Source organism: Barbatula barbatula (genome assembly GCF_947034865.1).
Source record: "Barbatula barbatula genome assembly, chromosome: 1".
Classification (NCBI taxonomy): Eukaryota; Metazoa; Chordata; class Actinopteri; order Cypriniformes; family Nemacheilidae; genus Barbatula; species Barbatula barbatula.
In genome coordinates this window covers 3,925,710-3,949,807 of record NC_136766.1, presented here as the reverse complement: position 1 = coordinate 3,949,807, position 24,098 = coordinate 3,925,710, and the positions used below count along the sequence as shown (strand labels likewise).

General features: G+C 37.8%; 2 protein-coding genes and 1 long non-coding RNA gene across 7 annotated transcripts; all 3 read left to right on the top strand.

Moving 5' to 3' along the window:
• The first annotated feature begins 115 nt into the window (after positions 1–115).
• On the top strand, positions 116–3,852 carry LOC306901873. Its single transcript, XR_013787393.1, has 4 exons — positions 116–379; positions 1,196–1,354; positions 2,311–2,364; positions 2,477–3,852. It is a non-coding gene; the product is annotated as an uncharacterized lncRNA (long non-coding RNA).
• A 3,548-nt stretch (positions 3,853–7,400) lies between these two features.
• Positions 7,401–9,998, top strand: LOC306900950 (uncharacterized protein). 2 transcript variants are annotated; one of them, XM_079468345.1, is made up of 4 exons: positions 7,403–7,478; positions 7,792–8,037; positions 8,413–9,153; positions 9,289–9,998. In XM_079468345.1, the coding sequence occupies exons 2-4, from the start codon at positions 7,950–7,952 to the stop codon at positions 9,576–9,578; spliced, it is 1,119 nt and encodes a 372-aa protein (XP_079324471.1). In that variant the 5' UTR covers positions 7,403–7,478; positions 7,792–7,949; the 3' UTR covers positions 9,579–9,998. The 2 variants fall into 2 exon arrangements, with proteins under 2 accessions (XP_079324470.1, XP_079324471.1); XM_079468344.1 differs by having other exon boundaries at positions 7,401–7,478; positions 8,413–9,998.
• A 438-nt stretch (positions 9,999–10,436) lies between these two features.
• LOC306902431 (uncharacterized protein) lies at positions 10,437–23,080 on the top strand. 4 transcript variants are annotated; one of them, XM_079470974.1, is made up of 8 exons: positions 10,437–10,521; positions 12,886–12,953; positions 13,196–13,374; positions 16,664–17,580; positions 19,637–19,863; positions 20,122–20,173; positions 21,907–21,984; positions 22,223–23,080. In XM_079470974.1, exons 5-8 carry the CDS (start codon positions 19,791–19,793, stop codon positions 22,365–22,367), a joined length of 348 nt encoding a protein of 115 aa, XP_079327100.1. In that variant the 5' UTR covers positions 10,437–10,521; positions 12,886–12,953; positions 13,196–13,374; positions 16,664–17,580; positions 19,637–19,790; the 3' UTR covers positions 22,368–23,080. The 4 variants fall into 4 exon arrangements, 2 of the variants coding, with proteins under 2 accessions (XP_079327100.1, XP_079327099.1); XM_079470973.1 differs by lacking the exons at positions 12,886–12,953; positions 16,664–17,580 and having other exon boundaries at positions 10,464–10,521; positions 22,223–23,075; XR_013787444.1 differs by lacking the exons at positions 16,664–17,580; positions 21,907–21,984; positions 22,223–23,080 and having other exon boundaries at positions 20,122–20,433.
• The last annotated feature ends 1,018 nt before the right edge of the window (positions 23,081–24,098 follow it).

Here is a 24,098-nt window from a genome sequence, read left to right as displayed (position 1 = left end):
TTAAGTTAATTATATATATTTCACCGAAACATGAACCCTTTGATCGGCAGACACTGTTTTATCCTCTCAGTGTGACTGAAACGACTTTTATTTTGATGGTCAGTGCCTGTTGTGTGATGACGTCAGTAGAGTGCGCGGAAGTGATTGAGGGAAATTTGAAGCGTGTGCCGCGATGTATGAAACAATGCAAAATATAGTTTAATTGATAAACAAGTGCGCTTAAATGACTTTGGTATTACGGGGAAATGTTGAATAATATTGGAATATTGTAGTGCTTTATTATAGCCGAAGTCATTTTCTTTTCCCAGCGCTAATATTTACATGTTACATGGTGCATTTGTTCTCCGAATACAAGGCGATAAACAAAGAGATTTACTTGGTATGTATGTTTTTAGTGATTTTAAGTATTTTCTAAAGATTAAAACATATACGTCCCTCTTTTCCATACAGTTAATAGTGAGTTATGTAAGTAGCTAATCACTTAAAAGAGCTGTTGACGAATATAGTGCTGTTAAGAATCAAACAATAAATAAATCACGTAAAAGTGTTTATATTTACATATTGCCAAAAATCTTTTTAACAAACAAGCTGTAAAAGATCAAAACAGTTGCTCAGAGAATACACACCACAGAGAAAGCTATATCATATAATCACTTTAAGCTAACAAGTACATGCTAGTAATGTTTAAGTTACTGTAGGGAACATATTTTTTTGCCAAAAATGAATATGTGTGTACACGAATATAATTCTTCACTCCTTTGACTTTTTTATTTAGCAAGTGTCGATATACACTGCAAAAAATGACTTTCTTACTTAGTATTTTTGTCTTGTTTTCCTGTACAAATGTCTAAAAACTCTTGAATCAAGATGCATTTACTTGATGAGCAAAATGACCTAAGAAAAAAAGTCTTGTTTTTACACCAAAAAAATATGAAAAGTCAGTGAATTGTATCTCAAACCAAGCAAAATAAATCTGCCGATGGGGTGAGAAAAATAATCTTGAATTTGGCGACTAAAAAAAATTGTGAACCTTAATTCAAGATTATTTTTCTGATCCCATTGTCAGATTTATTTTGCTTGTTTTAAGAACAAATTCACTGAAAGAATGTTTAAACATTTGTACAGGAAAACAAGATGAAAATACTAAGTAAGAAAGTATTTTTTTACAGTGTTAAAATCTTTGTATTTTCCACAGGTCTGTTACTGTAGTCCTCCGTGCTAAAAAAGCATACATCACACAATCTTTGCTGTCACAACACATTTGGATTCACGACTTTAAGGATGGAGTGTGCTAAAGAGGAGAGGGATGAAGAATCATGCACAATGAGAGCTGAAGATACTGAGGAGAAAACAGGTTAGTGTCCAATCTTGGTGACTGGTAGAGCATTAGGGTCATTCTGTTTTCTGGAGAAGGAAGTACTTAAATGATGAAGAACAATATTAACTGAGGTGTCAAAATAACACTTAGAGCCGAATAACGGGGTCTTGGTGGGTCTGTTCATAGAATATTTAGACCTTAGAAATCGTTGTTGCATTACATGTTGACAATTGAGAAGTTTCTTATACAGCCGGGGGGAAAAAATTGAAGACACCACTTGAAAATTATTTTCAGTTTTTCTGAAATGACTGTGTATAGGTGTGTTTAGGTAAAATTGTCATCTTTGTTTCTTTCTGTGAATAATATTTCTCTCAAATTCTAAATGAAAATCTTGGGGTTTTTTTGCATTTATTTGCAGAAATTGAAACGGATAAACTGGTCATAATAGCAAAAAAAAGATGCAATGTTTGCAGATCTCGAATGCTGCCAAGAAAAAAAGTCCATATTCATATTTAAACAGCACATTAGTAGGGTTTTTTAGGATCAGTTAAAATTGATATTTGTAGTGGTCTCTTATTTTTTTCCACTGCTTAATATTTATTTAAACTTTTAGATAAATGTATTTGCCCAAAATAGAAATAAAAAAATTACACCAATGTCTGAGTGAATTTTGTACTCCTAGTTATAGACTAATGGGGACGTCAGTGTAGCTCTAAGTGTAAATTGTAGAATTGGTTCTCTATTCAATGATCAAAACCAGATGGGGATCACTTAAATATTCAGCCATGCCATTTATATTTAGCCTTTTTTCATCATTTACAAACTTCTTTATCCGGAGAAAGATTGATCAAAATCAATTTATTTTACATAATTTGGTTGATTTGATTATGATTATGAATGATTTAAATAATTGTATCTGTATTACAGTACCTAATAATAACTTAGGGTTTCCTTTCACATAAATTGTTGACATGTTGCCATCTTCATTTTAGACGTGATGATAGTGAAAGAGGAAGGTCAAGAACAACCTGAACAGAAAGATGAGCGTCTGTACCACAATTTCAACTCTGATAAAAATGATTTTAGCTCCTCACAAGCTGATTCGAATTCCCCTCTGGTAAGAGCTGAAGAAAATCTTTTTGTATGCCATGTTTGCAGTAGGACTTTCTCAGAAAAAGGGCACCTAGCGTATCATATGAGGATTCACACAAGTCAAAGGCCTTATACCTGCCCGCAGTGTGGAAAGACTTTTTTACGAAGAAGGAACCTTAATCTTCACATAAAGACTCACGCTGAAGAGACGCCATACTCCTGTCCTCTGTGTGGAAAGGCTTACACAAGTAAATGGAATCTTCAGGACCATATATTATCACACACTGACCAAAATCTTTTCTCATGCCCTCAGTGTGAAAAGAGATTTACACGTAAACAAAGATTTAATACTCATATAAAAAATCACAATCGGGATAGGCCTTACACCTGCCCTCAGTGCGATAAGACTTTCACATGTAAAACATATCTAAACAATCACATAAAAGTTCACACGGGAGAGAAACCTTTCAAGTGTCCGCAATGTGATAAGTGTTTTACACTACAAGTACATCTTAAGTGTCACATACGCACTCATACAGGTGAGAAGCCTTACTTGTGCCATCTGTGTGAAAAGAGTTTCGCACATAGACCGAGTCTCATACGTCATATGATGGTTCATTTAAATGAAAAGCTGTTTAGCTGCGATCAGTGCGATCAAACGTTTGTTACTGCAGCGCTGTTAAAGACACACCTAAAGACCCATACAGTGTGAAAGGTGACGTGTGAAGGTTTTTATGGTAGGTTTATTTTAGATATTAGATATTGATAGAGACGAAATATATACAAAATCAGGGTAAAATATTATATAAAGGCTATAATTTGATTTGCATTTCAGTCAGTGAAATAAGATTTGATCCCCGAGCAAAACATAACTTTGTACTTTGTGGAGAAACCCTTGTTGGCAAGCGCAGTGGTAAGACATTTCTGATAGATGGTCACCATCTATATACACAACAAGCTGACTTAGGAGTACTTTCTTAAAGTGACAAGACTAATCTGTGGTCCATATAGGCACATAACCAATCTGTGGAGCCAGAATTCTTGATGGTTGGTAGGCGATCAAATACTTACTGTATTTCACTGACTGAAATGCAAATCAATTTATAACCTTTATATACATTTTTAATCAGATTGTTTTGTTGATATTCGGTTTCTAACAGTTAATAAACCTACCGTAAAATGGTAGGCACATTTACAAAATCAGCAGGGGATCAAATAAGTTTTTCCCTCACTGTAGGTACCAAGAAAGGTATTACTTGTGTTTAAAGTGTAGTTGTTTAACCAAAATGTTTTTATGACCCTATAATAAAAGATATGTTGAATTTAGTATGTCTGGAGCCTATACTGCACCCATGCATAATATATAGAGCTTACTGTTGTAACAGTTAAGAAGTAGGTACTTCATATGATTCAGTGCTGTAACAATAAACCTTTTTCTTTATAAACAATATATTTACTGTCTTTATTCATATTTGTATAATTTACATTTTGTGCGTAATGGTAATGTCACAGAGAACTGACTATTATAAATTAAAAATAAATAAGCCTTGTCTTTTGTTTCTTTTTGCCCGAAAAATTGCAGTGATTCTAACACTGCACATTTTGGATGTCCCTCTCTTCAGACAATGTCAATTCGGGTCTTGCAGTCTCTTTCAATGATCTGAGACATAAAGAACACATTTGTCCAGTATAAGCTATACATGTACATTTATGCATTTGGCAGACACTTTTGTCCAAAGCGATATACATTGCATGTCCTATAAATTTGTTCCTAAATAATAATATCCATCCATTTTTTTTTCTTCCGCTTAACCGGGGCCGGGTCGCGGGGCAGCAGTCTAAGCAGAGATGCCCAGACATCCCTCACCCTAGACACTTCCTCTAGCTCTTCAGGGGGGACACAGAGGCGTTCCCAGAACAGCCGGGAGACATAGTCCCACCAGCGTGTCCTATATTAAATAATAATATATATATAATATTTACACATACATTCGAAAGACTTGTATACACTTCAAATAAGTGATGTGTCGTGTGCAGAATGAACTTATAAACTAATAAGATGTCTACTCAAAAAAAGTGAAACTAAACAATTCTGACTGTTTACTGACTGTTTACATACTTGTAAAGTTTCCTTAACAGGTAAAATAGCATACTTAAATGACCTGTTCTAGGCACAAAATAACTGTTTTTGATTCATTTTAATGCGCATAAACAAATATACATGTTATTATTACTTCCTATTTAATAACATGAAGTGGTAAATCATTTTCAATCCAGTTCTGAAGCCCCCACAAACTGCCCCCACAAAAAATATGTTAAGTGTCTGTACCCAATAGATATGCGAGATATTTAAGCATGATATTTTACCAGAACGTTAACCTTTTTTAATATTATGCTTTATGCATTTCACGATTTAGTCAAAAAAGTGACTAAATGGATATTTTGCCTTATGAAGCATGTAATGTGATAATGACAGTAGCGTGCTCTGGGGCTCGTTAAAAGATTGACCATTTCCACACCAATTCATCTATAAAAACTGTAAAAATGCCACACATTTTTCTACTTTACTGCTCTGATTTACTGTTTTAAGGATGGAGAGTGATGAAGAATCATACACAATGAAGGCTGAATATAAAAAAGAAAAAAGAGGTCAATTAGACATCTTAATGTCTGTTTAAGAGCATATATATGTATTTTGGTGGCTCTGTTATAAAATCAGTGTAGAAAGGTGTAGAATATTATAAAAAGGGATCTGACTTAAATTATTACAAAACGGAAAGGCAGTCACATGCTACGTTTGAAGATATTGGAAATTACATTTAATTTCAAGAGACCAAAAATAGCAAAATTCAGATTACATTCTGATCTTGCATTGGGGTTAAATGTTTTGTTTCACATTTTTCCTGACATATTACTTTGTTCATTTTAGACCCCAATTAAATGGAGCATGAACATCAGAACTTCATAACCAAAGAAAATTATTGAATCTCCTCACAAACTGATGAGAATTCCAGTAAAAAAAGCACTAAAGCCAAAAATGATATTCCATGCCACATTTAAAAGGAAAAACAAATATCACACAGGCGAGAGACCCAACACATTCCCTCAATGTGAAAATCTTTTGTTAGTAAAATAACATAACGCTCACATAAAGAGTCACACTAGTGGAAGGCCCTTGACCTGTCCTCATTGTGTGAAGAGATTTCAAACAAAGATGTATCTATAGCATTTTAAAATTGTTGTTGCACTCAGTTGGGATACCATTTAGCTGTGATTCATTCTAATCAAAAGTTTTCTTCAGTGGCACATCATACGGATGTGAAAACCTGGTTGTGTTCTGTATGCTGAAAAGCCTTTCTGAGAGCCACAGACTTGAAGCGTCACCTAAGGATCCATACTGGAGAAAAACCCCTACAAGTGCCCTGCTCACATTGTGGAAGGGGTTTTAGCATTAGGGGTTTATATCATTTCAAGCATTTAGCCTAAAGGACACTCACAATTCCTTTGGCTGTAGCAGCAATGCAAGGACAGGAACGCACCTTAAAACACTGAGCTTAACTTCTTTGTAAACAAAAACAGGTCAAGTATGCCCCTTCCCCTTTAAAGCATCCCTCCCCTCTCTTCCCTTCTTGTCCTTTTTTTCTCCACATTTTATTCCCTTCTTAAACTGGACAGCGAACACCGCAGCATGTCATTAACCGTGGGTGCTAGTCAGCTCGAGCTGGTCTGATTTGTGTATTATATTTGTAACTTATCTTGATATGTTTCTTCAAATTCTACAGTGAATTTTTGAAGGCCATTATTTCGCAACCTTTCGGGAGGCAGAGTAAGCACTTCATTCTATATGAATTGTCTTTCTCTACGACAAACGAAAACATGGACTCTAAGTAGGGCCATGGGTGGTCTCCTTCCTCGCCCTCATCGCCACGATCGCTCGATGTTGAAGGTGGTGTTTCTGGTTCTTCCATCTCGAAAAACAAAGTTGAAGTGTTCTCAATGCAGGCAGGCAGGCAGCAGAGTGAAAGGCAAGAACGGGACCACGCGCGGCCTTGTTCGCTTGATTCACTGAATGATGAGCCAGCTTCATCTAACCTGATGACAGAGCCATCTACCGCTCTGGCAGTGATAGTGAAGTTGTTAAAGTGGAAGTACAGTGGAACTGAAGTTAAAGTTGAAGTACAGAATACTCCAGTAGAGTACAGATACGGCCTTTTAGGACATAAGTACAGTAGTGAAGAAGTTCTCCTTCGTTACTATACATCTCTGGGTTTTAGTGATGCACTGTCCACAAAGAAGGAGAACTTCAGTCTTCAGGTCATAGCACACGATGTGAAATGCAAATGAACATGATGTGGAATTACGCCCATGAATTTGAGTGAATTACCGCGGGTGGTGAAGTTTGTGTTTGTCAATGGAAATGACAATGACAATGTTTTCTACGATTGCTTTTTCAAGCAGCAGTGTACTCCTTGACTTTGGTTAAGTAACCGCAACAATACACTATGCCTTCATTTCACAGATAAGGCTAAGTCTCGGACTAAAATGGCTGTCTTTGAAATATGTTCAAATGCTTTCTCTTGGCCTTTTTTAAAACATAGCCTATGGCTGTTCAGAGTTTCAGTAAATCAGTCTACACAAATCAGTTTGTTTCAGTCACGACGTTTGTTTCGGAGAGAAGCCAAAACAAGTACAAAAGAAGACGTGTTGTTTGTTTTGCGACGTTTTTGCAGCATATTATTATTTATTTTATTTCGACTCATCGTTTGCATAAAGTATCGTTTATTTTACCACGATGCTATTGGTTTAGCAGCGGACAATTGTCTTAGAAATTAAATAGAGTATAAATAGAGGGTTATTTTCTGCACGTGTTCCATTGTCATGTGCTAAACAAAGAAAAAACGTTTTTTCTTTATTTCAGCTTTTTTTTCCCAATTTTTCCCAATTTTCCCAAAGATTGAAGACTTTTATTTTGCTTCTCGAATCCTGACGTATAATGACGTCATGCGGAATGTACTGCGCCAGTGCGGCTGCGGCTCTTCGGTCGGGAGGATCGAGGTGGTTTTGTAAGGTGAATAAAACGATGCGAAATATGCTTTAACGTTTTACCTTTATTTATTTAATATTGCCAAAACGATGTTTAATAATATTACAATATTGTAGCGATTGTAAAAAATAACGGAGTTGTTTGCATGTAGCCTATCGGGGCCGACATGTGTTATTTATATTTTTCTATGCATAAAAGCATGAACACATAAAGAAAAAATACATTTTCTTTGTCAAGCTATTCATCAACTGTTGATGGGTTTTTAGGGATATCACGTATATGTTCTATGTATAAAAATGAACCTAAACTTACTCATCCAGACCTGTTTGCCTTCCAGATACTCGCATTCTGCTAGTGAAGAGTCCATTACAACAAAGGTACAAAATCACTTTCACCCCTTCTTCTGGACGGTTCCCACTGCTGATGGAATGACCCGCCTATCACACCTGCTGTCACAACACATCCACTACTCTACTATTCTGATCCACCGTTGTAATGATGGAGTGTGTTAAAGAGGAGAGAGAAGACATGAGTATAGCAGAATTAGATACATTGGAAGCTTTGGATAACTGGAAGCAAAAAGGTTAGTGACGAATTTTGATTTATTGGTTTATTTATTTATTTTATTTATTTAGAGAAACAGGGACAGCGTACAATAAACATTAACCTCAAGGGGAGAGATGCATAGTACCAGGTTTTAGCTCAAGAGCTCATTTTCACCCGTAGTTCCTGGGCAGGCTGATATTAAATTAACATACATAATACATCATACATACATGAATAGTGAAATTTACATTGACCAAATAAATAACATGGTAAAAAAGGTCATATTCACACCTTTCATGTACTCAGTAGGAAAGTTTCAGGCACGTTTATAAAATCATTACAGCTGAAGAATATAATACTGAGATTTTAATATTGAATTGGGATTATCTTTACCGTTGCCTTTTTATTTTAGACCTCATGAATGTCAAAGTGGAAGGTCAAGAGCACAGTGTAATGGAGAACGGACATCAGCATCACGGTTTTAATCCTGTAGAAAATGGTTTCAGCTTCTCACAAACTATTGAGGATTCCCCTCAAGAAAGAACTGAAGACGCATGTCACACGGGTAAAAGGCCCTTCACATGCCGTCAATGTGGAAAGAGTTTCGTTAATAAAGGAAATCTTAACCATCACATAAAGACTCACTCAAGGGAGGGGCCCTATATCTGCCCTCACTGTGGGAAGACGTACACATATAAAGGTCACTTTAAGGAACATTTAGTAGGTCACACAGGTGAGAAGCCTTTTTCGTGCCCTCAGTGTGGTAAGAGCTTTTCACAAAAAGGAAATCTTAATGTTCACATAAAGACTCATGCTGGAGAGCGGCCATACACCTGCCCTCAGTGTGAAAAAACGTACACATGTAAATGGCATCTTAAGGACCATATGATAACTCACACTGGCCAAAAGCCTTTCTCGTGCCCTCAGTGTGGAAAGTGTTTTATACGTAAGGCAAGCCTTAATATTCATTTAAGAACTCACGCTAGTGATGGGCCGCACACCTGCCCTCAGTGTGATAAGAGCTTCCCGTCTAAAGTACATTTAGATTGTCACATACGAGTTCACACGGGAGAGAAACCTTTCGCCTGCCCTCACTGTGAGAAGAGTTTTACACAACAAGGACATCTTACGTATCACATCCGAATTCATACAGGTGAGAAGCCTTTTTCGTGCCATCTGTGTGGTAAGAGTTTCACACAGCCACAAAATCTGAAATGTCACATGCAGTTTCACTTGAATGAGAGGCCGTTTGGCTGCGATCAGTGCAGTAAAATGTTTGTTTCGGCAGCACTGCTAAGGAGACACCAGAAGACTCATACAGGTGAGAAGCCGTATTTGTGTTCTGCTTGTGGGAAGAGTTTTCAATCACGTGACTATCTTAAAGTCCACCAGAAGAGGCATACGGGTGAGAAAAGTCACCGGTGCTCAGTGTGTGGAAAAGCCTTTTTGCGATCCACAGACCTGAAGCGGCACCTCAAGGTCCACGCTGGAGAAAAACGCTACAAGTGTTCACAAAGTGAAAAGGGATTTATTGAGTCTAGGGAGGAAGCTGATCCAAATTCAGATAAACGCGCATAAAGAATTTCTATCCCCACAATATATTTTCGTGTATTAGGTCAAGTGAATTCTGTGATTGTTTGTTAATGTGATTGTTTGTTAATTTATTAAAAAGGGGCACCAATAATCTATGTCCTTATTAATATACAGTACTTATAAATATTGCTATCACGTCAGAGAGAGTCTTTTGTTGATGTGGCAAATAAGTTATTAAACTGCTCCCGTGTGGAGAATGTAATGATACAAGATGATGTATACATTTTTAGAATCAGGAGTGCATTGTAAATACTTGTAGGGATTTTTGCTGGTATATATAGGCTATCATATGTATTTATATGTTCTCATGATTGAAACGTCTTATTGCTTTGTACATGTATGTGAATGTCCTCAATAAAGCTGTCTGACATGTCATTCCAAACTCTCAGAAATAAAAGCATCTAGAAAATATAAATCTCATTTTTCATGAGTTTTATTTCTCTTGCCCATGTAGTCAAGAGAAGCTTTTAAGAACTACTGCATCCATTTATTTTTTAAACAGTGTAATAAGTGAGTAATTGTATTTCAATATTGACAATGCAATAAGTGACTGGTAAGTCATTCCTTTTTTTGAAGTAACTTAAACAACAGTGCTAATTATAGCAATGATTCTTAATCCAATTGTGGAGCATTCTCTCAAACTTACATGCGTCTCTTAAAAACATTTAACATTTATATGATATCAAATGTATACATTTGTTAAATGTCTATACCAAATAAATGGGTGGACCATAAGAGCCTGAAAATACTTCCTGACATTCACATTTTGTGTATATTTATGAATTAAGTATAGACTATTTCTATAATGTTTTATGCATTACCAAACGGGCTTTTATTTTGCTTGTCGGAGCTGCGTTATGTGATGACGTCAGTAGGGTGCGCTGCTGCTCGTCGGACGATTGAGGGAAATTTGAGGCGTTTGTTCGAGGTGAATAAAACAATGCAAAAATATGATTTACATTTTTTAGAAAACACACTCCAACTACTAAAATATTGCTGGAAAACGTCAATAATATCAGAATATTGTAATACTTGATGATAAAGAGCTGGACGTCATTTTCGTGTATAAGGGCTAACGAGTGTTCATTTGCTCTCTGAATACAAGGCGAAGAAGAGATATATAACAATACTTTAAAGCCATTTAGATATGCAATGTCATGTTTTTGCTGTTTTTAAAGAATCATAAGAAATATTCACAGTTTCCTTTTTTTCATACAGTTTATAGTAAGTTGTATGAGTAGCTATAGTGCTCATCAGCTAATGGGGTGTGGTGGTGTTTACATATTACAAACTACAATAATTATTTATAATAAACAAACTATAAAAACCATGCTGAACATAACAAGTGCTCAGTGTACTTGTTGTAGGGGTACACTGACACAAGACAAAACAAGACAAAGGTAGATTTGTAGAAGTCTACTACTGTTTCATGTTACATATTGTTTATATTAAGTGTGTATCTCTTCTTTTCGACTACATGAATACTTCACAAAATTGTATATATGCCTCATTGTTTACCTTTCTGGTGAGTTTTTGTAATAAGGATGCACAATATTATCGGCCATATCTGTATAGTCCGATAAATGGTCATTTTTACTGTTAAATGATTAAATAATAATAAAATCAGGCCAATGTATTAAAGCCGATAAATTATAATTCATTTAATTTGTCCGAACCTCTTCAGTTGCACGCTGCTCACAGTTAAAATCCAGTACATTACTGTCTTTCTGTCATGATCATTCACTAATGCTATTATTAAAACGTTGATGTAGGTACAGTATGTAGATATTTGTGAATGTTTCAATTATAGGAACAAAAGCATACTGTTTGATTCAGATTGCTGTATAAATGCTTTCTGTATTGAGACTTTTTAGATTTTTGGCTATTGAGAACAATAAGACGAGGTCAAATTAAATGAAAAAAACGGACAATTGTATAACCAATATACATGTTTCACATTCTTTTTGATCACTGATCATCTTCCACACATCTGGCACAGTCGCTCTTTTATCTGCATTGTTCAAATTATTTTGTCAATGGAAACCATATTGATATTGATATGCATTGCGCATTTGCGATTTTTTATTATTATGCAGCCCTTATTGAATTGAAAATGTTTCTCTTTAGATTTAAATATCTAACATCATAACAAATCGAATTATTGCCAATCGTTGAACATATTGTCTTAAAAATATCACACTTATTGTTCAGACAGGCAGAAAGACAGACAGACAGACAGGCAGAAAGACTTGTGGCAACTGAGAACACTTTTCCGGGTTGCTCTGGAAGGACATCTATAATTTCATTAAATAAACATTATTTAAAGAATCTTTAACTAGTGTAAAGTACGCTTGATCCATGATTTTTGGAGAGAAAAGACGTTGTTATCTTGTTTTCTGCGGTCAGTTTTTTTCAAATAAAGACAGTGGTTACCTTCTTGCCTTTTGTTTCAGGCTCTGAAAAAGGTATATTAATATTAAGATAGTGTATATCGATTATCGGCTTCCATTGTTAAAAAGAGAAAAATCAGTTATTGTCAGAATCGGTCAAAATATCGGTTCTGATAGATTCCATACTATCTTGTTATTGATCCAAAATGATACCATAGTGTTATAGTCCCACCACACCAAATGATCCCATGATCCAGCCAACTACAAAAAATGATCTAAATATCCTCCAGATTAGATGTGCTATCATAAGGGAATAACAGCAGACAAGAGACGATGTGATGATGTAATGAAATGAGCGAAGTTTATCGAGGAAGAAAATCTTGGTTGTGTTTAGATCTTCTTTTGAACTTCATTTGAGTAGAAACAGATTCATCAGATGTTATTATAGCAGCACAGACTTTAATACCTGGAATAAATATATATAAAATGTATAATGGTTTGTATAATAAACTGGAAAAGGACTGCTTCACAACATTGTCTCGTAGCCTCATATATCTACTTGTAAATACAATACAAATGCAGCACCCAATGTAATATATAATGTAAAATAACTAGGTAAAAAATCTAATCAAGTAAATAGTAATCAAAAATAATTAGAAAGATAAGAAAATAAGATATCAAATACGTACAAATGTATGTCTGTTCTTTCAACTCTATATTACGTCTTCTTTAGAAAATAGACACACAGGTTACTTTTGACAAACATAGAACCTGTGATCTATCAGTGCATCCCTACTTTTAAGCTTTGACATGGCTTTGCTCAGTCAATCTGTCAATTCTGTCATCATTTACTCATCCTCAAGTCATTCCTAATCTGTATAAATGTCTTTGTTTCTCTTTAGATATTCTTCCAAATATCTTTCTCTGTGTTCAACCGAACAAAGTTATACAGGTTTGGAACAACTAGAGAGTGAGTAATTCATACATTTTCATTTGTGGGTGATCTCCCACTTACTGGGTTTTCACAGACAGGGTCATATTTGTTTTTGTTGTTTACACTAATGTTATTTTGAACACATGTGACGAATGGGAATGCGTTTTGAATAAGTTCCTTGCTTGTGCTGCACAGTGAAATGTGTGAATGCTTTGACACATTTTGTGTATTTGATTGTTAACAAGTGTAAATATAAAAATCTTTGTATATTTTCACAGCCCTGCCCTCTGCACTAAAATGGTTTAGAAATCAAAACCATCAGGAATCACACCTGCTGTCACAACACATTCTCCTCCTCTACTATTCTGACTCACTGTTGTTATGATGGAGTGTGTTAAAGAGAAGAGTGATGAAGAATTGTATACGATGAGAGATGAAGATACTGAGGAACAAAAAGGTTGGTTTCCAGTCTTGATGAAAGCTAAAGAGCATATGGCTATTTCTGATTTCTTGAGAAAGACGTACTTAAACGACGGAGATTGGAGAACAATATTTACTGAGTAATGCATTATGTCAAGAACGTGAAAGGAGAACCCAAGTGCAGGCAGCAAAACACGGGGATGATGGGGTAAACAAGGAATTTAATATAAAAATAAGCACAAAACAAAAAAACCCGCAAGGGGGTAAAACAAGACAATAAGTTAAATAATAATCAGGACCTCGACAACTAAACTGGGAAAAATAAACACTAAGGACAAGACTAGACTCTCTCACCAAAATACAATGTACAAGAACAATGACTGGGAACAGCATACACGGACAAGGTACAAAAATACAGGGTCAGTATACAATGAACGAGCACAGGACAATGAACACGAGGATGTTTTATAGGGGAAACAAACAGAGGATAATTGACAAGGGTCAGGTGCGGGTAATGACACACTCAGGGAAGGTTAACGAGGAAACGAGATGGCGGGAACAAAGACACGGACCAGAGAGAGAGCATAGAAAGCCGATAGCCAACATCTCTCTCTCACATAAAACACAAGGCTTTGTCATGAATCTGCCTCAAGACCAAGAATAGACATGACATGAAGGCAGATTCATGACAGAAGCCCCCCCTTTAATGAACACCTCCAGGTGTTCATCAAGGGGTAGACTAACAAGACAAGGCAGACTGGGAACACAAGACAAGGCAAAACATACTAAACAAGATCAAGGGCAGACACGAATACATTACAAAAGGGTTGGGATGAAATAATAAAAATAACAAACAAGGGAGGGGGGGAGGGGGAACAACAAAGTTCATGGGGGGAAGTCCAGTGGGACAAGGGGGAACAGTCCTAGTTCCCGGGGGCGCTCGAGAGCGTGGAGTCCCCGGGGACTTGATGGAAGAAGTCCTCGGGAGAACTGTTCTTGTTCCCGGCATAAGTGCCGGACTGGGTACCGGCTGGAAGGCCGGCAGGGCAGGACTTGACGCCGGCTGGAAGGCCGGCAGGGCAGGACTTGACGCCGGCTGGAAGGCCGGCTGGGCAGGACTTGACGCCGGCTGGAAGGCCGGCTGGGCAGGACTTGACGCCGGCTGGAAGGCCGGCTGGGCAGGACTTGACGCCGGCTGGAAGGCCGGCTGGGCAGGACTTGACGCCGGCTGGAAGGCCGGCTGGGCAGGACTTGACGCCGGCTGGAAGGCCGGCTGGGCAGGACTTGACGCCGGCTGGAAGGCCGGCTGGGCAGGACTTGAAACTGGGGTGGGTGGACTTGGGACCACCGGACTTGGGACCACCGGACTTGGGACCACCGGACTTGGGACCACCGGACTTGGGACCACCGGACTTGGGACCACCGGACTTGGGACCACCGGACTTGGGACCACCGGACTTGGGACCACCGGACTTGGGACCACCGGACTTGGGACCACCGGACTTGGGACCACCGGACTTGGGACCACCGGACTTGGGACCACCGGACTTGGGACCACCGGACTTGGGACCACCGGACTTGGGACCACCGGACTTGGGACCACCGGACTTGGGACCACCGGACTTGGGACCACCGGACTTGGGACCACCGGACTTGGGACCACCGGACTTGGGACCACCGGACTTGGGACCACCGGACTTGGGACCACCGGACTTGGGACCACCGGACTTGGGACCACCGGACTTGGGACCACCGGACTTGGGACCACCGGACTTGGGACCACCGGACTTGGGACCACCGGACTTGGGACCACCGGACTTGGGACCACCGGACTTGGGACCACCGGACTTGGGACCACCGGACTCGACGGGACATCAGGAGGCCCGCTGGACGGGGCCCTCCTGCCCGTATGACGCCCCCCCAAAAAATATTTGGGCTGAGTCCCGGTGTTCTCCTCCGGCTGGAAGTTCGGGCTGGAGATTACACCCCTCCTCGGCTTCTTCTTCTTCTTCGACCGGCTCACGGTGGGTGTAGCCGGTTGCGGAGAAGCGGTGGGGAGCATGACTAGCTCCGTGCTGGACGAGTCGAAGGGTGCAGAGGGCGAGGAGAGGCCCACAGCCCCGATTCGCAGGGTACGGCCCTCGGGGATGGCGGCCAGCGGGGGGGGAAAACTGGGCTGAACTGAGACCCTGGGCTCTGGCCGATTCATGGCATACCTGATCAAGTCAGTGAAGCCCAGCAGTCTCAGCATCTTCATCTCCCACCCCGCTAGAGGTTGGTTGAGGCCGCCATTGAACAGGACCATCTGTTCCTGCTCACTGTGGACCATCTCCCCTGCCACCTCAAAGAAACGGTCCGCAAACTCCAATACGTCGGAGTGTCCCTGGCGTAAACCCAGGAGGCGACGAGCCTGGATCGCTCGCCTTGCCTCCAATCTGTCTGCTGGGTTCAGCTTTGTCTCGTTCATTCTGTTAAGAACGTGAAAGGAGAACCCAAGTGCAGGCAGCAAAACACGGGGATGATGGGGTAAACAAGGAATTTAATATAAAAATAAGCACAAAACAAAAAAACCCGCAAGGGGGTAAAACAAGACAATAAGTTAAATAATAATCAGGACCTCGACAACTAAACTGGGAAAAATAAACACTAAGGACAAGACTAGACTCTCTCACCAAAATACAATGTACAAGAACAATGACTGGGAACAGCATACACGGACAAGGTACAAAAATACAGGGTCAGTATACAATGAACGAGCACAGGACAATGAACACGAGGATGTTTTATAGGGGAAACAAACAGAGGATAATTGACAAGGGTCAGGTGCGGGTAATGACACACTCAGGGAAGGTTAACGAGGAAACGAGATGGCGGGAACAAAGACACGGACCAGAGAGAGAGCATAGAAAGCCGATAGCCAACATCTCTCTCTCACATAAAACACAAGGCTTTGTCATGAATCTGCCTCAAGACCAAGAATAGACATGACATGAAGGCAGATTCATGACAGCATTATATTTGAGGGTGTCAAAATGTATTCTGAACTTTATTTATAGGTCCCATATTGTACAGTATCAGAGATAAAGATATGTTGGTGTAGCTCAAAGTGCTGCAAATTAAAAAATTGTACCCATATTCAATGGGCAAAAACCAAATGGTGATCACTTAAATATTCTTCCGAATATTCATTATTCTGGCTTTCTTTGTCATTTAAGACCTGGATCCAGAAAAAGTTTTGGCTAAAACATATTAACTGAACTAATATTAAATTGAAGATTCCTTTTTCATTTTATATAATTGTTGACGTGTTACTGTCTTCATTTTAGACCCGATGGGAGTGAAAGAGGAAGGTCAAAAACAACACGTAAAGAAAGGTGAAAATTCTTTTAGCTGCTCACAAACGGATGAGAATTCCCCTCTGGAAAAAGCTGAAGAAAATTCTGTATGCCATCATATGGGGATTCACGGAAGTGAAGGGCCTTACATCTGCCCCCAGTGTTGTAAGACATTTTTACGAAGAAGGGATCTTAACCTTCACATAAAGACTCACGCTAGAGAGAGGCCATACTCCTGTCCTCAGTGTGGAAAGGCTTACAAAAATAAAGCGAGTCTTAATGATCATTTAATTGCTCACACTGGCCAAAAGCCTTTCGCATGCCCTCAATGTGGAAAGAGTTTCACGCGTAAACGAAGCCTTAATGTTCATATGAAAAGTCACACTGGAGATGAGCCGTACACCTGCCCTCAGTGTGATAAGACTTTCCCCTTTAAAACATATCTAGAGAGTCACATACGAGTTCACACGGGAGAGAAACCTTTCAAGTGCCCTCAGTGTGATAAGAGTTTTACACAACAAGGACATCTTCAGTATCACATACGCACTCATACGGGTGAGAAGCCTTTCTCGTGCCATCTGTGTGAAAAGAGTTTCGCACATGGACAATGTCTTAAAAATCATTTGATGATTCACTCGAATGAAAGGCCGTTTAGCTGCGATCAGTGCGATCAAAAGTTTGTTACTATAGCACATCTAAAGAGGCACCAGAAGACGCATATCAGGGTTAAGGGTGGCGTATACGCTCTGTATGTGGAATAGTCTTTCTGCAGCATCAAAAGATTCATACCGGAGAAAAACCTTTCAAGTGCTCGTATCATGGAAAGGGCTTTCATGGAATTCAGACTCACCACCTAATGCAACATGAAGGCATGCACACCGGAGAGAAGCCGTACCACTGCCAAGCATGTAAGAAAAATTTCAGACAATCGCTCGGCTTGAAGGTTCATTTAGATGAGAACTGTACACACAGAGTGATCTAGTTGCCTACATCCTTACTATATAGCATGTGTGTGTTATAAATTAGTATAGCTGAAAACTACAGTATGTAGTATATTTAAAAGCAGTCTGTGAGAAATACCTAGATGGTTAAGTTTTGAATGCATCAGGCACTTTTCCATCTCATGAGGATTTGAGTGATGTGGGTACCAAGAAATGTATAACTTGTGGTTAAATTGTACTTGTTGAACAATACCTGAAATAAAACCTGTAATTAAAAACATGGCAAATATAGTCTGGAGGGTAAACTGCACCCATGCATACAATATAGAGCTTAACATTTACACAGTTAAGTAGTAGGTACTTCATTTAATTCATTATGTACTTTCACAGAATGCAATTTTGGATGCGGGGCATATCTTTATGATCTTTATTCATTTTGAAGTTTGAATTTTATTAATGATGGGTATGATGCACAAATGCTTTTGGCTTGACACTTAACATTATTTTAGCCCACATTGTAATTTATTTACAAATTATATTTATTTTTAAAAACAATTAATAGTTTTTCCAGATTGGACCAATAGTAATATTAATCTAATCTCTCAGCACTTAAAATGGTCATTGTGTCATTCCTATGATATAATTATAATTATGTGCCATTGTCTCTCTTTACACCTGAAATTGTGTATGTAAGTTGCCAAAGTTACATTAAAAAGGAAATATTATCAACAAGAAACTGCTTTATTCATTCTCTGCTTAATTGTTGGGAATTTGACAATGAGAGATATCATCTTATTCAGTCATTGAAGTTGATAAATGCAGGGCAAATATTTATGATCTCCAACTACTGTTAGTAATCTTCCTTCATTTTGTTAAAGTTTACATTTTGTTCATAATTAGTATGATGTGGAGAACTGCAGATTATTATTGATTGATGTGGATGAAATGAAAAATGCAATTTTTCACATTCATTTCATTTTAGTTCATGAGATCGTTTTTTTGCCAGTGTCTGTGCAGGGCAGCGGTATGAATAGTTACTGAAACACACGCTGAACATACATAAGATGTCTAGTCATGGAAAAGTGAAACAAAAGTTAAAGTGTAATAAATCATTCTTCATGATCACATTATGACTCACACAGGGGAGACGACCTACACCTGCTCTCATAGTGGAAAGGGTTACACACATGAAAGGCATCCATATTACAATGCATACAGACTAAAAGCCTTTCCCCTTCCCTAAGTGTGAAAAGAGTTTCACATGTAAGCCATATGAAAAGTCACAGTAGTGATGGGCATTTCACCTGCACTAAGGCTGGGAGGGGTTCTTATATAAATGACTTTTAGAGGTACATGCCAGTTCACACTGGAGACAAATCGTTAAGATTGTTAATGGAGTTTACATAGTTTTATTTGTAAGCTTTTTGGAACTGTTTTAATAAAGGTGTGCTTTAATAAACAATTTCATATTTGACCGACATGTGATAAAAACTTAATAGATTAGGTTTCTATTATTCACGTCACGGATACATTTTACATTTTTGAAATTAGTTTACGGGTGTTGAACAGTGATTTTACTGAGACATTTATATGCAACAAATACATTGAAATTTAACTGTGATGTGTCTCCAAAACCTTACATTCATAAAAAATATGGTATGTAAGAACACTATGTACTTGTAATGTCTTTAGCGCTAGGGCCAACAGTTATAAGTGGTATTGGTTCTCTCGAAGAGCAGATTAATTTACCTTTCAAGCCATTTACTCTGTTTTTACAGACTACATATCCAACAGTACAGTCCAATCAGTATTCTGAAGCAGTACGTGTAGATTATATGTAATTAGAGAATTTGCCCAAAATTAAGATTTTGTCATCGTTTACACTAACACACGTATACCCATATGGAAACTTGTGTAACTTTATTTGTGCTGTAAAGTAGAGAGAAGTGTTTACACATCTTAATACATGACGTATATTGATATTAACATACGTCAATATAACAACGTTTGTTTGTTCTTACAGGTCTGTTTCTGGAGTCCTCAAACATCACATACTCTTCATTAAAACCATTCACAAGCCAATTCATCTTTAGATACTAGCCAAACAAGCAGGAATCACACCTGCTGTCACAACTCATCCTACACCTCATCTACTGTTCAGATCCAATAATGATGGGATGGAGTGTGTTATAGAGGAAAGTGAGGTAGAATCATACACAATGACAGATGAGGATACTGAGGAAAAGAGAGGTTAGTGTCCCATCTTGATGTCTGCTAAAGACAATGAGGTTTTGCCATATTTTGATGGCCCTGGTAAATCATTACAGCTGTATAATATTATATAGAGTTTCTATTCTAAAATAGATTCTAGTTATGTACTTCCAAAGTCCGTTTACAGAAGTCCGGCCATGTTTGCAACGCCTCAGTAATCAATCTTTAAACCATATTTAATGTCCTAATATTAACCTGGGCTTTTATTTGACATAATTTTTAATATCTTCTTTTTAGATGTGATTGGAGCGACAGAGGAAGGTCAAGAACACAGCGAGGACGAAAATCGGTATCATAATTTCATAACTGGAGAAAATTCATTCAGCTCCTCACAAACCGATGAGAATTCCCCTCAAAAGATAAGAGATAAATGAAATAGAATAATTAAATGAAAGTTTCTATCCAGATCTTTCACTCGACTGAAGTTTGCTATTAAAGATAATAAATACAGTAACATTTGAGGGCGGTGATGTATGTCACTAATGAAACGTAAATTAAGTAACAATCCCTTTCTACTAATAAATATTCCTGCAATGTGTCTTAGAGCACACTTCTTGTTTTTATTGTTCTTTAGTGTGATGTGGCTGGTTTCAGACTACTGGACAGGGTACTTGATCCACATGTGATTGTCTTCTTAATCAATTAGTTATGAATCCATCCAAAATGATATTCCATGCTTCCCCTTGGAAACATTATTAGAAAACATGGTATTAGCTTCCACTGTTATGCAAATTTTACTCAGCTGTATATCTCATCAAGACCAGATGATTCCTTCCAGCCATCCAAATTGGCAGAGTGCATTAAAGATATACAACATTGGATGACCTATAATTTTCTTCTTTTAAATTCTAATAAAACAGAAATATTACTTATCGGACCAAAGACACGCAAACCAAATATTTCTGATTATAACCTGCAAGTTGAAGGATGTACTGTTACTCCAACAAATACAGTAAAAGATCTAGGCGTTATATTAGACAGCAACCTGTCATTTGGAAATCACATCTCAAATGTCACAAAAACAGCCTTTTTCCACTTTAGAAATGTTGCTAAATTACGGAATATTCTGTGTGTTGCTGACGCAGAGAAGCTTATTCATGCATTTATGACCTCAAGACTTGACGACTGCAGTGCACTACATAGTGTCTGTCCTGCATCATCAATAATCAAACTACAGTTAGTTAAGAACGCAGCTGCCAGAGTTCTAACCAGGTCCAGAAAATACCATCACATAACCCCAATGTTATCAACCCTTCACTGGCTACACATTAAGTATCGTATTGACTTTAAAGTTCTTTTAATCACTTATAAAGCCTTTAAGGGTTTAGCCCCGACCTACCTAACAGAGCTTCTATCACACTACAACCCATCACGCTCTCTAAGATCTCAAAACTCTTTTGATAACACTTAGAATAACACAACCCACCAAAGGGGGCCGAGCTTTCTCATACGTAGCACCTTAACTCTGGAATAGCCTTCCCAACACTATTCCAGGGTCAGACACACTCGCCCAATTTAAATCTAGATTTAAGACAAATCTTTTCAGCAAAGCATACACTTAATGCAAAATAAACGACCGGGAGACTGCATTTATCAGATATTATTTACTAGAATAATTTAACTTGTTATATTAACACCATGCAATGTGTTTTACCTCTTTTGTGTTTTTCGTTTTTTCTTATTTTCCCCTGTAAAGCTGCTTTGGAACAATGCACATTGTGAAAAATTTTATTCAAAACTGAATTGAATTGGAAAAGCTTAGATTGGACTGCAATAACTTTAATTCACATGTAAAATGTACCTATATGCCCAGTCTCGCCGCCTTATGGCTCAACAAGAACAAAATCAGCAATCTTCCCATTATTGTAGAGTTAATCTGCTCCAAATTTTCCAAATATCAGATGAATTCCCATATTTTTGGAAAGGAATCTATCCGTAAATCTCTTTTACCCAGCGTCTGTCCATAGGGAATGCATACATTGGTCAGTATATGCTGATTGTTTGTTTATTACTTCATTACAGATTTCTTAGTATGATGAACAATGAAGCAGCACCCAGTTATTTTAATGGAGGGAGTCTTACCCAGTATGTTGATTACAGGTGAGACAAAATCCATGAAACATTTTGGTTTGTTTCAATGATAAACCAAAGCCTACAAAATATATTCGACCGTAGTGGACATGTTTTGCTTAAGTTGACATTGAAATCTTACTGAATATACTGCAAATGAATTAATATGGCACACCAAACATCACAGTGTAGTCTAAATATAATGTGTGATTTGAATATGTAATATATCCAGTTCATTTGAATCATTCATTCAATGTGTTGATAACAGGGAGTATGTGATCAGTCAAATTCCCAGTCTGGAGGTGCTTGACGACACGGAGGTGCAGGAAAAAGAACGAGAGCTGGCCCGGAAAACCTATAGGATGCAGAGGATCCGAGAAGGCAGCAGAAAGAGGAAGGAGCTTCATCGCTAACAGCAAACCGTTAATAATCTCACATCATAAGCTTTCCCCAGGCTGTGTGCTAAACTATTTACGATACCACAACAATCTGAGCACTCATACCAGACTTCACATGCTTCAAAGCCTGCAAAATAAGTTATGAACCAAAACACGTTTGCACTGTGATTGAGACATAAAATCAATATTATGTTCGACATTTCAGAACATTTGAAGGCACTTTATGCTAAAATGCAATAATTGAATAAACAATATAATGTTGCCTTATTTTTTCAATCTATTCTTATTTTTGCATAAAGTGAATTGTGCAAACAAAAGTTTACAGTAAAGCTAAAGAACTATATTACTTAAGAGTTGCTTATTCTTGATATAGTTGATAACAAATCTGAACATTGCTTTCTTTATATTAATATCTAAAGGAAATGTGCCTTATAGAGGCTGAAAACCTCTGTGTGGTGTTTTTTAGAACAGCACAAGAGAAACAGAAAAACATCTGTATCCAATCTGTTGTCAAATCCTGTAAAGCTAGTTTGTCTACATAATTCATGCGGGACTCTATTGTGCACAGATAAAACAAATATCGGTTTATCTGTAAACAGTCAAAAGTATTTAAAGAACTTCTGCAAAGAATATAGAAACTGGTCTGGTTCATATTCCATGTAATTGTATAAACTGTGTAAAGTTGGTTGTGGTTTTGAAGAAAATAAAGTAATATTCTTTTCCAACAGATGCTAAATGACTAGCTGTTGTATTTTTTTATGCTGTGGCATGAGTTGTTAACATGTCTGTTCATCAACCAATGACCATTTTCTCTAGATTATTCTGTCTACCAGGCTATGTATGGCAAGGGCCTTGCGCTATGATACATATGACGGTAGATGGGTCACGATACGATACGTATTTCAATATGTTGCGATACTTTTTTTAAAATGCAAAAAGAAATTGTAACTGCTGTGGACCAACTGGAGTATTTTAACACCCCACAACAGCTCATACCAGTATAGACACCAATACAGTTTCCATACAAACAATATATTGTAACCACTGAATCCATTACATTTTCTTTAGTGTTTTGGGCAGAAAGCATGGTTAACTGTGTCCTCGTAAACTAAATCACTAACTAAATGTTTATTTTTTAAGAAAAAAAGATTTCTGTGATAGTGAGGTTTAGGGGTAAAGTAAGGGAACAGAATACAGTATTACAGTATGAAACCCATTACGTCTATGGAGAGTCCTCGCAAACCTGTGTTTGTGTGTATGTGTAGACTACGTGCCTCACAATTGAAGTCTATTAATGACCTTACTAATAATGGACAATAATGGACATTTTTATTAAAGAAATGAAGTACACTTGATAAGTCAATGATAACCGGAAAGACAAGAGAAGGGTTTTAATGTCAGACTGAACATGTTTTAGAGACAAACCTGTTTTAGGCCTCACTCTGAATTATTCTAGTAAATAATATCTAATGTCATTATCTCCTGGTGGTTTATTAAGCATATTTTCTTTAAGTAAATGCTTGGCTGAAAAGATGTGTCTTTAATCTAGATTTAAATTGGGCGAGTGTGTCTGATCCTCGAATAATATCAGGAAGGTTATTCCAGATTTTAGGTGCTACGTATGAGAAAGCTCGACCCCCTTTGGTGGATTTAGTTATTCTAGGTGTTATCAAAAGTCGTGCGTTTTGAGATCTTAGAGAGCGTGATGGGTTGTAGTGTGATAGAAGCTCTGTTAGGTAGGTCGGG